The sequence below is a fragment of the Ochlerotatus camptorhynchus genome, unplaced genomic scaffold (genome assembly GCF_037179485.1).
Source record: "Ochlerotatus camptorhynchus isolate MF236.1 unplaced genomic scaffold, CSIRO-AGI_Acam_v1.1 ptg000015l, whole genome shotgun sequence".
NCBI classification, from domain to species: Eukaryota; Metazoa; Arthropoda; class Insecta; order Diptera; family Culicidae; genus Ochlerotatus; species Ochlerotatus camptorhynchus.
The window spans coordinates 651,528-666,501 of NW_027040507.1; the positions used below are offsets into that span (position 1 = coordinate 651,528).

The following is a 14,974-nucleotide window of genomic DNA, read 5'->3' on the forward strand; positions in this document are numbered from 1 at the left end:
GCCACTCTGCAACAATGAGCAGACAAAACAACTTCGAACTAGCATTACGTCACCAAATCTACAGCGAATGGCAATAGGAAACTGGGAGTAGTAGCTCCCAAAATATGTCAGACTATGTGACCTTGAATCAGCATCTACGATGTAAGCAAACACAAACCGTTGGAAAGAAGACATTACTCAAAGTTTGCAAATCCAATAAGTAAAATTTCATCCATCCGCATGCACTTTGTTTATTCTAAAACAAACATAGACATTATTCAAGCCAAAAACTGTACCGTTGACGTATGTAGACTATGTCTAGCCTGCGCGGCAGTTATGTACACAGATGTTGTGCCAGAACCCTATGGCATGCGTTCTGATATAAATTAGAATATGATCCCATTGATCGGTCAGTCAACTCCCAAAAAATGATTCCACGAGTCGTGTTCCTGCTGGGTGCCATCTGGTCGGCCAATTTCGCCGCCGGATTCAGTTTGGACTTTACATCCTTTACCTCGGAAACGGCGATTGCTTCATTTTTGGACACCATTTCCACTTCCATTGCCGATGCTGTTGGGACTGTTCTACAGGATGTTTTCGATAATCGAACCATTGACCAGGAGGTTACATTTTGGTGCGGCAAACGGGGCTACTCACAGCTCCAGCAAACTTTTGTCAACGATAGTAACATCAACAGTAAGCTGGATTTGTCGAAACCCATTGCCATCATCACGCATGGTTGGCTGAGCGAGGTAAACGTCTCCTGGGTACAGGAAATGGCTGGGAATTACTCGCTGTACGTGGACAGTAATGTTTGCGCCGTTGACTGGTCGATGTATGCGCGGTACGGTTATGCAATTGCAGCCAAACGGAACGTGCCGCTAACAGGAAACTATTTGGGAGTGTTTATGAAGTTCCTGCAAACAGCTGGTATTTCTCCATCGAAAATGACCCTCATCGGGCATAGTTTGGGTGCACACGTGTCATCTTTGGCGTGTAAGCAATTCAATGGACAGGTTAAGGAACTGTACGGATTGGATGCCGCTGGACCACTGTTCACCATGCCGATTGATGTGGGAACACAGAATCGGATTGCATCTACTGACGCTGCCTACGTACAGGTCATTTACACTACACGAGACTTGCTGGGAATCGGATTCTCGGTAGGACAAGAAAACTTCTTCCCCAATGGAGGCTACTTCCCGCAGCCATCCTGTCTTGCACCGATGTTGACCTATGCCGATACAATACGTAAGTAGACAGTAACACATCTCGGTAAGGGGCTATTCAATGAAAGATGCTATGTTTCAGTTCCACTGGCCTGCAGTCATTCGCATGCTCATCAGCTGTTCACACTTTCCCTGAATCCCACCTTGTCGTACAAAGGGAAACAGTGTTCGTCATATGTTGCCTACGAGATGGATTTGTGCATTTTCAACCCAACAGATGTGCTTGGAATTTATGCAAAAAAGTAAGAACTTCATCGTGATATGTAAGGAATCTAAAATCTAACTCAATATTTCCATTTTTCAAAAGGACAAAGGGAAATTTCTACTTTGACCAGAAGATCCTGTATCCGTTTGTGTGAATGGATCCGTTCAGCCCTATTATGTGCCATATGGTTTTCAATGTATGCGAATATTGAAATATTGACTGACCAAAATATCATCACTCTAAATTGAATAAACCAAACTTGTTGACAGCTTCACATGATTTACATTGAAACTGAGATTTTATCAGACTACCAAGTTTAATAATAGCCGAAGCTTTTCGGTGCACAACGGGATTAAGTTCACCAACTCCCATCTACTATCTCATCACCTCCGGGCAACAAGAAAGCTGCAATGAAACAACCTTCCGCTTTATAAAAATAAAACTTTCTATGCCAACCAAATCCCAACCCAGGGACGATTCCCCAAACTCGGTCGGACGCCAGCATAACGTTGTAAAAACTTTAATCGTTCCCACACCATCGCACCACCGGTTGGCTGTCAGCTCAGATTGCTCTAAAAATGCTTTTTTGGGCAAAACCCTATCCGCCCCTCGCAAAATTCTAAAGCAAAGACAATGGCACTATGCAACACCACTGCGCTTCCAATTGTTGACTGGTTATTTTGGTATGGTGCAGCGCATAAATATTCCCTTTTATGCCCGGTTTACACGTGTGCTCATTCTCTAGTGCTGCTGGTCACAATGTTATCAGCATGATGTAAACAGTTTTGGGGCATTAACCAGCACTAGTGTAAACCGGGTATGAACCGCCATTGTGTACAATCCCTTTGCATCCCAAAAACTTGCAGCGCTTCATCCAAAGCGACCACCGGCACAGCACACAGCACCGCACAGTAGCGTAAGCCGAGCGAAGTAGAAAATTAATTTCCACTTGTCTGTCTCACAGTTTTGAGTACAGAACCCTACAACTACTACCACCGAAGAAGACCTCCTGTAAGTGAAGAGCTAAAGTGCCTCTAACACTCTTTTATCGTTCCCAATCGGCCGTTGTTACAGTGCGTTCTATTAGAACGAGAACGCTTCAAATAGCTCAATGGAAAATTGAAAACTATTTCAAAACTACCCAAATTCAAATTGGTCGCAACGGCACAAACCCAAAAATGGGTTAACTAAGCAAGGTAGCAAATACTCATTTCAGCTAAAAAAATGTTTTTCGGAATAATAAAACCAAAAGATGGTAAGATCACATGTTTAACTTGTAAGTTACAAGAAGAGGTTACAAAGTAAGGCTTGTACTCGAAAAAATGCACCATTTTTATACGTGGGTAAAAAATGATGAAAATCTGGGTATAACTAGTTTGGAGTGAATTGTTTACATGTGCAAAATTTCATCACAATCGGTTCAGTGGTTATTGAGATGTCATCGAAAAAAGAAGAAAATCGCCGGAGAATTTTGCGCGCCGTCATGGAAAATCCGACTGCGACCATGAGATGGATCGGAAGACAACTGGGAATCACCCATACAACTGTGTCTCGGGTGGTAAAATTGTTTAAGAAGTCCCAGGCGACCGAGCGGCGGGCTGGAAGTGGAAGAAAATCGAAGGCAGCTGACCCTGTGAAGGCCCGGAAGGTGTTAGATTATTTCAAGCGTAATCCGAACCTTTCGAGTCGCTACGTGGCTCTGAAGGCAAAATATTCCGCCTGGTTCGTTCAGCAAACCATGAAACGAGCTGGGCTTCGTGTATTCAAGGTCCGGAAGGCACCGAACCGGCGTGATTAACAAAACACGGCGGCCAAATCCCGCTCAAGGAAGCTGTATGGAGAGTGGTTAACGAAACCGATGTGTGTGGTTATTAGTTCTACGTTGCCAAATCACGGTTTGATGTTCCGGAAGTCATAAGGAAGAAGAAAGTGGACAAATTCGCCAAAAAATACTTGCTCTGGCCATATACCAATGCGGTAAACTGAGTAAACCGCACATCACAATGGGTACCATCAACAACGAAATTTACCGCACCGAGTGGCTCCAGAAGCGTCTGTTGCCCTTCCTGCGGTCCCACGGAGGCGAGTCATTATTTTGGCCGGACCTGGCATCATGCCATTACGCGCGATCGACGTTGGATTGGTACAGAGACAATAACGTTGTTTTTGTACCAAAAACCGCCAACCCCCCAAATTCACCAGAGATTCGTCCGGCCAAAGTTCGAAAATTGTCCAAGGTGTTTAAGAACGAGCTGGAGTTGAAGAAAAAATGGATGAAAGTGACCAAAAAGGTCGGCTCCACCATTGCACAAAATGTAATGAAGGGTCTTAAGGGAAAGGTGCGGGCTTTCAGCGATGGAAAGGAAATTGAATAAAGTAAGTATGCCGAAACATAATCCATATGTAGTAGTTCATTCCCTGAAAGTTTCAAGAAAATCGGACTTAAAATAAATTTTTGGCTACCACTTTTGTCTGGTGCATTTTTTTTTCGAGTACAGGCCTTATGTGTTTGACACATAAAACCTGTTAAATTTGCTTTCTAAGAGTCACAATCAGCGATTTGCTGATCGCTTAGTGAGTGAGTGAGTGAGTGAAAAATCGCTGATTGTGGCTCTCATGTCAAACCCATTCCCTGCAACCTCTTATTGTATCTTACTTATGCAAAACATGATCATAGTATCTAATTATTCCATAATTCAGAAAAACATTGCTTTAGGTGAAATGAGTATTTGCAACCTTGAAACTAAGTTTTTTTCTTGATTTGTTTTCCGTACTGAGTACCAATGCTCCCGACGCCAGGGAGGCAGCTCCCACACCTGGACCCTAGTTATCGACCCATCAACTCATAGAAAGGAGACCAACGGCTTTACTTCCCGCCGAAGGAAGGCGTGATCAGAAATGTTATGCCTCAGAACATCCCGATGGCACCGACTGGGATTGAACCCAGGCCTGCTGGGGTGAAAGGCAGTCACGCTTACCACTACACCACCGGCGCCGCTGGAAAACTAAGCTGTGAATGAGAAGTTTACAAATGTACAATATCGACCTGAATCAATTCAGTTTTGGCCGATTTGGGTGAATTCTATCCAAATTTTGGTATGTAACAGGTGGGGAACTCTCTGCCCAGAATTAATGAGACCCCCCTCTACACAGGTCTCTTTTATTTCCCTAAACTTTGCCGAAACGTAGGGACAAATTACAAAATTAATTTGTTCTGATTGAGTGATTGCCAGACTGCCAAGCCGAAACTGTTTATTGTAAAACCTCACAGTCGAACACTCCAACACAATATATCTTATCTTATGTTTCTTTATTAAAGAGACTTCCTTTGAATAAATAAATAAAAAAAAAACTCGAAAACGAAATTTTTGACATTGCTTGACATTGCTCAATGGTGCAAACATTATCACGCATACGGTAATCACTTTATTTCCCTTTTCGAATAACGATCTTTAACTATATATAGATGTACAGCTCCCCCGAAGAACGCGTTACCCACTGAGTTCACCAACCGCTTTTTCTCGGTGGGTTTTCAACCAAGCGCTCTGATTTTTTGCATGTGAGTAGTGCCAATGGAGAACTAGTCACTTCGCAGAAAATCAGAGCGCTTGATTGAAAACCCACCGAGAGACAAAGCGGTTCGTACAAATCAGTGGGTAACGCGTTCTTCGGGGGATAGCTGTATATCATATTCGTTTTGGGTTTGTCTAGCTTGGTTTTCGATTACAAGTTTTGACATTTACCAGGCAATTCGCTAGCAACGATGGCGGGTGATTTCCTTGCGCTCTCGATTGTTGATCAATTTTCCTTCAGTACAATTTCGCCCCATCATGGCCCCCTTTACACCACCTCCCGATGGCCTCCCAATCGTGCTATCAGTGGCACCTGGCTGTGAGTAGCGGAACTTCGTGGTTTGGTTGTGTGCTGTCCAGTGGGTGGTGGGCGGTGTTTGCACTAATATTTGAATCCTTTCCTGGCATTCATAACATTTGAATCGAAACACTAAATTCGCGACAATCGGAACAATCTTAGACAGACAGACCCACCGCTGGTTACAGGTAGTTTCATAATAGTGTGTAGTCAAAAACTTAATCGAACAGTAAAACATGATCCATTTAGAAGTGCGGGTACAGCAAACTCCCGGAGACCAGTGGGTGGACCAGTTCACCATTCCACCCACCGCGATTTCTCGGCTGCCTTCCAGACAATGTTGTTTCAACTCCTATTATAATAATAGCGAGGACAACATATCAAGTAGACCATACTATCGTTATGAGATAGGCACATTCGCGTCATCTACCGCTCAAATGTAAATGCTCTGATTGAATTTAATAGCAAAGATGTCAACCTCAGAAGAAAGGTTTGTGTATTATCTCATTTTTCAATGCACTGTTACCACCTTCATTCAAGCGCAGTGCTACTGTATCTGGTGCATGGATGTCTGGAAAAGTTACCAATCTTCTGGGTTTGATGTCATCAATAATATCAAGATACAAAAAACAGCACGCTCTTCTGAGGATTGCATAGTTTTTGAGTAATTCCATTTGCCCGGGAAGCGCGCAAATTAAGTCTATGCAGGTACAGGCATGGAAAATCATTTGCATTCATTTCGTGCATTCATTTACATTCATTTGCCTCTAACTTTTTTCTTCAACAGCATTCCGCAAAATGATGTATAGAGCTTTTGTAGGTTTTGTTATTAGCTATAACTTTTGTTAACAGATCCGGATCAGGATCATAAGATTTTCTATACTCCATGTTGGCACCAATCAAGTTAAAATCGTATGATCAGCAGTTATCATACGATTTTAACTTGATTGGTGTCAACATGGAGTGTAGAAAATCTTATGATCCTGAACCTGACCACATATAAATTGATCAGGGAGTCGAGGCCTTTTGAGTAGCGGACCGCACTTCAGAATGTTGTCACAACGCGGCACTATCCGAGCAGGAGAAAATAACTTATGAATAGCGAATTCTGATCCTGATACCAAAATTTGGTGTTGACCATAGCCTGAAAAAAGAGGTAAAATACCAAAGAATAGTACCAAAAAATAGCATGCAAAATACTTTCTATGTAACAAAAGTTGATATTTGGCTATCAAAACAATGCGTATGTGGTATCGTTTTGGTATTTCATTTGTTTAAAATGGTATTGGATTGCTATTTGGGAAATTTTGTTTGGTATTAATCGTTGGATTTTTGCCTCTCATATCAGGCTTATCCATACCAATTTAAGGTATCGAGATATTAATCCTTCTGAGATAGTGCACATGTGAATTTCCTGTATGAATTAGGCCTCAAGATTCTGACCTCCTAGGAACTTACTGTTCAAAGGACTATGCGCATCCAATGGTAGAAAAATTAGTTTCGAATTATGCTGCACATGTGAAGTCTCTGTATAGGCTTTATTAGTTGAAAATGGATTTGTTACAATTGAACATCACTGTCATATGTTGCGTGCACTACTCACCACAGTGTACAGATAGTAATACCATTCTTAACACAATGCTTTGCAATCGATATTATCCACAGACATAAGTTTGACTGTGGTCAAAGTCTCTTGAACAATAGAGATTTTCACGTCCGGTTGTGTTGGTGCGATATGTGAGAGCGTATTAGTGAATATCCGAGGAAAATACATAACAAATCGATGTCAAACTCATTTTGACAGATCTTTCATACATTTTTAGGTAAGTCAGAGGAAAATAATAAACAACTTTACACGGCGTTGCTGCCGCTAGTGTGCGTGCGTTAAACGTCACTAATCCCTATGGGCTACAAAATGGTCCTTCGGTCCAAAATGGTGATCCGGTCCTCACAAGTTCCTACCTCACGCCTCCACGAGTCATATGATCACAAAAGACTGCCAGCTGAAACATGGACACAGCTGGGTGGTGTAGCCTGGGCAATGTTGTCAATCCGACAATAGCAGAGTGAGGAGGTGTGACGCTAACACTGGCGCGGTAGCCATAGCACGGTGATAGAGGAAATGCTTCGCCAACCCGAGCGTCTGTTCACCATAGAGGTGCGGCTCAAACAGCGTCTGACTGGCATCCAGCGGCTGAATAAGAAATGCTCTTCCCCGGAAGCTACACCTAAGATGGCAGCCCCATCACGGCGGATAGGAGACCTTAGGCCAACCACCTACTGTCTCTGAAACCTTTACAATTGTTACAGAAACCAACAGAGAAAGACATCGAACTGATATAACGGCAACGACTTTTAGCGCAAAACAACGGACACGAATTGGATCATGGAATGTATTGACGTTAGCCCAGCAGCGTAAACTGGTCCAACGCTCCAACGAGGCGCGATGCATAAAGCTAGAAATCCTGGGACTGAGTGAAGTTCGTTGGCCAAACTTTGGAGAACACAAACTGCCGTCGGGACAGGTACTACTATACTCTGGTATTCGAGGTGAAAACGCTTCCCGCCATCGTGGAGTTGGTCTCCTGCTTAGCGTCCAGGCAAGTGCTGCGCTCATCAAATGAGAGCATACTCGTTGCCAGATTTAGAACACGGGTTCGTAACCTTACCATAATCCAATGTTATGCGCCAACAGATGCTGCCGAGCTACAGGGCAAGGAGAATTTTTACAGTCAACTGAATGCTGTCGTGGATAAGGTTCCAAAGGGTGACATCAAGATCTACACTTGCGACTTCAATGCGAAGATCGGCTCCGACAACACGGACTATGAGCGTGTCATGGGACGCCATGGTCTCGGCGAAATGAGCGAGAACGGTGAGCTGTTTGCAGAATTTTGTGGCAATAACGACATGGTGATCGGGGGCTCGCTCTTCCCCCATCGGCCAGTGCACAAAGTCACGTGGGTTCCCCGTGATGGACATACCGAAAATCAGATCGACCACATCTGCATCAGCCGAAAATGGAGACGGAGCCTTCTTGATGTCCGGAATAAACGTAGCGCCGACATCGCGTCTGACCATCACCTTCTAATCGGTGAAATCCGCCTACGCATGGCGCGGATCTAGCGACGGGAGGAGAGACTCTGGCGGCGGTTCAACACATGCCGACTTGAAGATCCAGCGGTAAAAAGGTCTTTTGTTGAAGAACTTGAGACTCGAGCTGCGGACGTTCCAGGAGGTGGCAGCGTAGAAGAACAATGGACGGCCATCAAGAATGCTTTTATAGAAACAAGCGAGAACAACTTGGGTGAGCTGCGCACCCAGAGGAAAGAGTGGATCACAGATGAAACCTGGCGGAAGATTGAGGAGCGTAGAGAAGCAAAAGCCGCGATAGAGCGGGCGAGAACCAGAGGAGCCAAGAACGAAGCCCGTCAACGGTACTCGGCTCTAGAGAAGGAAGTCAAGCGCTCTTGCAGACGGGACAAGCGAGCGTGGGTGAACTCCCTGGCCGACGAAGGGGAGAAAGCCGCAAACACTGGCGATATACGCCTCCTCTACGATATCTCACGACGCCTGAGTTGAGGAAGGATGAACCCGAGGATGCCAGTGAAGGACACGACTGAACAATTGCTTACCGACCCCACTGACCAGCTGAAACGCTGGTTTGAGCACTTCGAACAACTTCTTCAAGTTTCGACGGCCAACCAGCCATCAACATCTCGGCATGATCCGCCTAGGGTGCGGCGCATCACTCGCGTCAATTCCGAGGCCCCATCACTGCAGGAGATTGAAGCAGCTATCCGAAGCATGAAATCCAACAAGGCTCCAGGGGTCGATCGCATATCAGTAGAGATGCTTAAAGCTGACCCCATGCTATCCGCACAAATGTTGCATCAACTATTCTGTAATATCTGGGACACCGCGACTTTTCCGGCCGACTGGATGCAGGGCATCTTAGTGAAGGTCCCAAAGAAGGGGGATCTGGCTGTGTGCGACAATTGGCGAGGCATCATGTTACTGTGTATTGTTCTCAAAGTTCTGTGCAAAGTTATCCTGAATCGGATACAGGAGAAGATCGACGCGACTCTCCGATGGCAGCAGGCAGGATTCCGTGCTGGAAGATCTTGTGTGGACCATATTGTCACGCTCCGCATCATCCTGGAGCAGGTCAATGAATTCCAAGAGTCCCTTTATTTGGTATTCATTGATTACGAAAAAGCTTTCGACCGTCTCAATCACGAGAATCTGTGGGGCGCCCTGAGACGCAAGGGAGTCCCGGATAAAATCGTCAACCTCATTGAAGCGCAGTATGAGGCTTTCACGTACAGAGTTCTGCATAACGGAGCCTTGTCCGACCCTATCCGGGTAGTCGCTGGTGTGAGACAAGGATGTATACTGTCACCGCTACTGTTTCTCATCGTAGTCGACGTAGGTGCAATTGACCGTGTACCGAACCGTGGGCTGCTTTGGCAGCCTATCACCATAGAGCATCTCAACGATTTCGATTTGGCTGATGATGTTGCTCTACTAGCACAACGACGCTCTGATATGCAGAGTAAGCTCAATGACCTAGCCGAACGCTCCTCTCCGGCGGGTCTCACCATCAACGTCAACAAGACCAAATCGTTGGATATCAACACGGGCAACCCTTCCAACTTTACGGTAGCGGGGCAAGCAGTGGAGAAGGTCGAAAGTTTCCAATATCTTGGCAGCCAAATAGCGTCGGACGGCGGGACCAAAAGCGACATAGGTGCACGAATCAAGAAGGCTAGGGCTGCCTTTGCGAGTTTACGAAACGTATGGAGATCCAACCCGATAAGTCATCGCACCAAAATCCGAATTTTCAACTCGAACGTGAAATCTGTGTTGTTATACGCCAGCGAGACGTGGTGTGTATCAGCGGAGAACACTCAAAAGCTGCAGGTCTTCATCAACCGATGCCTGCGGTATATAATTCGTGCCTGGTGGCCTCACAACTGGATCCCGAATGCCGAGCTCCATCGTCGATGTCATCAGAAGCCGATAGCAACAGAAATTCGAGAGCGAAAGTGGAGGTGGGTCGGCCACACACTTCGACGGGGCGGAAACGAAATCTGCAAGTAAGCGCTGGATTGGAATCCGGCAGGACATCACAGCAGAGGCAGACCCAGGGGCTCATGGCGGCGGAGCCTCAATAAGGAAATTAAGCAAGTCGATAGGAATCTGACCTGGGCCCAGGTCAAGGCAAAAGCGAGCAGCCGCCCAGGATGGAAGTCTTTCACGTTGGCCCTTTGCACCGCTGGTGGTGCACAGGACCCTTAATCAAAAAAAAAATCCCTATATTGTGATACCCCAATGATACCAGGGGTGTAACGTGGTAGGGGCGAGGGGTGACACCTGCGAGAAAAACTAATAGCTCTAGAGTTGGTTGGAAATGCTAACATGAAGCTTTAGTATGATAATTTATTAGCTAGGGAATGATCTTTAGAAGAGGGTAGGTGGAAAGTTCCGTACAGCACGCACGAGAAGAGCAACACAATAGTTGGGTAAAGAAGAATTGCAAAATAACACACCATCGACTGGAAATGCTCTCGCAACGTGGGGCTTTAGGTAGTGATGAAAACGTCGTTAGAACTATTCCACAGCCGCAGTCAGTAATGAGCAAAGGCGGACGCACATCTTTTGCCTGTAGATTTGAAGACATACTTCAAATCTCTGCGTACATCGTACGGGTTAGACAAAAGGTGTGCCTTCGACTTTGTACTGTCGCATTAATGGCCCTACGCTCATTTTCAACTTCTATTCAATTTCCATACTGCCGTACTCTAACGGAACTAAAGATCTAAAGATCATTGTCTAGCTAATAAATTATCACACTAAAGCTTCATGTTAGCCTTTCCAACCAACTCTGAAAATCGCAAACTTCGCGTATGAAGTAACATAAAAACACTTTGAATGTTATAGCTCTAGAAAGCTCTATGTGCGGCATATTCAGAAGTCAATACATGTTAAAGATATTATTTTTTTTATATCCAGTAATTCCAATAAGTTTAAATCTTAGAATTATTCCGATTTTTAATAAACAGGCAGTCAAACTTCACAAGTTTTATTTAGAATATTCATAAGAATTTCCTTTAAATCATTCAAAAATTGACTCACTCAAAAGAAACATAGTTCCTTAAAAAAAAAGCGTCCAGAATGATAGATCCGCACCGACACATGTGCCGCACAGTGTTCGCCCTCGACGGTACGGCAAAAGATGTGTACATATCACGATGATCGCATTGTCTCAGCGATTTTCAAATGAAGCAAAACAAATTTGTTTGCCTTTGCGTCGTCATAGCTGGCTGGTCGCCGTCGGTCGTCTCGTCATCGACGATGTCGCTGCTGAACTTAACAAACTGCTGAACGAACAGAGGACGGGACCGGTTGCCGCTGTGCAGTTGGCCCACTGGGCTGTCTGGGCTGCTGTGCCATTATTTCCTCTCTCTTGAGAGGAGCCTCACGTTGCGTAAAAGAGACCATCGTTCCAGTGAATCGCGAAAATCATAGTTTATTTAAGCGAGTGGGAACTACCAATTTGTTGTTTTTTGTTCGTCTACCAGAACATAGTTTGCGTGTTTTTCGTCAGTTTTTAACAATTTGTCTTCTCTTTGAAAATACTTTCAATTTGTTTGTGTATATCTCATTTCCAACGAAAGATAATCCTAAAACTTCGTGTCCAATACACTCGATTCTGATTTTACGGGATTTTCATATTTGTTTTCCGATTTTTCCCTCTTGCAGGATGGGTTCGTTGAGTTCGAAAAGCAAGCTCCTTCTGCATTAATTTGTTTTTTTTTGCCACTGAGATATCGGCTTCGGGAAATGCTTGGAGGTAATATTCGTTAGATCGAAAACATCATATCAAAAAAACTGGCAGCATTTCCAGAATCCATGCGTCTATGCAAATATCTCAGTCATACAAAATTATGATCTTGATATCAAAAAATGATATGCATTAGCACGGTATAAGAGGTAAACACAAGAAATAATATCTGGAATTTATTCCTGAAATATCGTTTCAATAGCAAGTTAAGAAATTACGGTATCAAATTAATAAAAAAATACTAAAGGTATTTGTTTGATATACGAATATCAGGATTTGTTTTTAAAATGGTATTCGGCATGCTATTTTTTTTGGTATTATTTCTTGATATTTTATCTCTTATGCAATGTAAATCCATATCAACTTTAGATATCAATAGTAAATATTCTACCCGGGTAGCATTGCGCATTTTTTCTCCTCTGTTCGGGACATAAAACTACTGTGACCAGTAATTTGATCTATTATAGTATATTCCGTGTCCTTAGTTTAGTGCATGTCGTATTACTTCATCACTATTGAGAAATGATGAACTATTTGGTTTTGATACAGTTGTCATTCTTGCCTTCATCGCAAGGATCCGATTCTAATTGAAAGGTCCCGCTATTTATACCCTTCGGAGTGTTGGAACACCCTCCAAAGGCGCGCCCCTTTGTCAGTCAAAATTGGATTCCTTAGCAACAAAATGACCATGCATAAGAACCCTAGTCTTAACCACTTCAAACTAGGGAACAACGAATAGAAGATTAGAAATCACATAGATAAAGACTAACTAACTTATTTTTTCCTTGTTTCAAGATCATCCTCGGTGGACAAAGCCGAGTCTTGTCACTATCAACAAGGCATAAAGAGTAACAAGGACTAAGATGTGTTTGAAATAGTCAAGACTAGAAATCGGTGGTAGATCTTACATCCCGTAACGTGCCACGAAAAGGTGATCTACCCACGTTACGGGGCACTGCGTAGGGAATCCTTCCAAATAAGGAATCCTTCCTCGTAGGGAATCCTTCCAAATGAGGAAATTAGGAACGAAATAGCCTATATAACAGGCATGGATATAAAGATATACCAGGAAAAGGATGATGTTAAAAATTTCAAAACAGGACAGAATCAAACAGGAGAAGAAAGGATAGAACTGGTGGAGACAAAGATTATGAACAACATACAAATAGACAGCGTAGAGAAGATATACCCCAAGCCGAGGCCGTGTTCCAGATGAACCGGCGTTCCATCAAAAATACCAGCTTCCGTGACCAGTTGTTTCTGGTGCACTTCACGAAGGGATCCACCAGTCTTGCGGCTCTGAGATCCAAAATCCGGGACCTGTTTCAGGTCATCATCAGTTGGGAGCATTACAAACCCCAACATCGTGATGTTACGCAGTGTATGAACTGCCTCTCCTATGGCCATGGCACCAAAAACTGCCATATGAAGACAAACTGCGGCAAGTGTGCTGGAACTCACTCAACTGCGTCCTGTGAGCAAGTTGATGACATCGAGCCAACGTGTGTCAACTGCGGTGGAAACCACCAAGCCTCCAATCGCGGATGTCCCAAGCGAGTGGAGTTCATTAATATCCGTCGGAAGGCTACAATCAACAACCAGCTCGGTCGCCTCCTGTCCAGTACCCAGCTCTCCAGCCCCGTCGACATGTTCCGAACCTAGCCCCGCTTCCGCTCAACAACCAACAAGCCAATCCTGCGAGTATCCAAATGATTTCCAACAGTCGGACAGTTCAGCATCGTCTCGCTGCTGCTGCGGCCCAGCCAATTCCAGGTTAATCCACTGCCCCTGGTTTATCATACGCTGGTGCTGTCTCAGGTGAATCTGTCGACGATTCTCCGTTCACCTCGGAGGAACTTGTGACGCTCGTGGCCGAGGTCATCATCATCATGCGCACCTGCAAGACTCGATCTGAACAGCTACATGCTGCCCTGTCCCTTGTCACTAAGTATGGACCGTGAAGCCATCAAGATCGTAAATTGGAATGCTTGCTCCTTGAAGAGCAAAAACATCGAGTTTGTTGACTTTCTCAACGAACGGCACATCGACATAGCCGTCATCACCGAGACTCACTTGAAGCCCGAGCTGAACGTCTTCCTTCCCGACTTACGGCTCGTAAGGCTTGACCGCACCAGCTCCGTGGGAGGGGGAGTGGCCACCGCTGCGAGACGGAACATCAGCTGCCGGCTACTACCAAACTTCCAGCTGAAAATTATCGAAGCCATCGGAGTTGAGGTGAGCACATCGCTTGGTCCAATCACCATCATCGCGGTCTACTGCCCTAAGCAAACCAACATTAGGGACGGCTCGGCCGCAGACCTCCGAAGAGATATCATCAAGCTTACACGACGGCGGCAACATTTCGTCATCGCTGGCGACCTGAAAGCCAAGCATCAAGCCTGGGGCAATAGTCGGCGAAATCAGAACGGCACAATATTATACAAGGATCTGCAGCAAGCCCACTACAACATTCTGTGTCCGGACACTCCCACCCGGTTGAGTCGATCCGGAGCTCATGCCACCATCGACATCTTCATCAGCAACATTGGCGATAACATCTCCTAACCTATCGCTTATCAGGAACTGAGCTCGGACCACTATCTGGTGGTGGCCGCAGTAGGTTCCTTGGCCAATAGGTGAATATTACCATCGTGTCAACTGGCAGCAGTATCAGCGCTGTGTGGACACAGCAATCGATTACGACGTCCTACCGGAGTCGTACGAAGAAGTCGATCAGTGTCTGCAAGCCATCGAAGAGGCGATATCCCGTGCCAGGGAGCAACACGTACCCGCATCCAGACAGGTAAGTCATACTCTGAACCTTGACAGCCCAACCAAAGATCT

The 14,974-nt window shown here is 44.9% G+C and overlaps 1 protein-coding gene across 1 annotated transcript; it reads left to right on the forward strand.

The window, feature by feature from the left end:
• The first annotated feature begins 398 nt into the window (after nt 1–398).
• LOC135701741 (phospholipase A1 member A-like) lies at nt 399–14,695 on the forward strand. The gene is made up of 3 exons (XM_065222650.1): nt 399–1,230; nt 1,291–1,450; nt 14,431–14,695. Exons 1-3 carry the CDS (start codon nt 408–410, stop codon nt 14,693–14,695), a joined length of 1,248 nt encoding a protein of 415 aa, XP_065078722.1. The 5' UTR covers nt 399–407.
• The last annotated feature ends 279 nt before the right edge of the window (nt 14,696–14,974 follow it).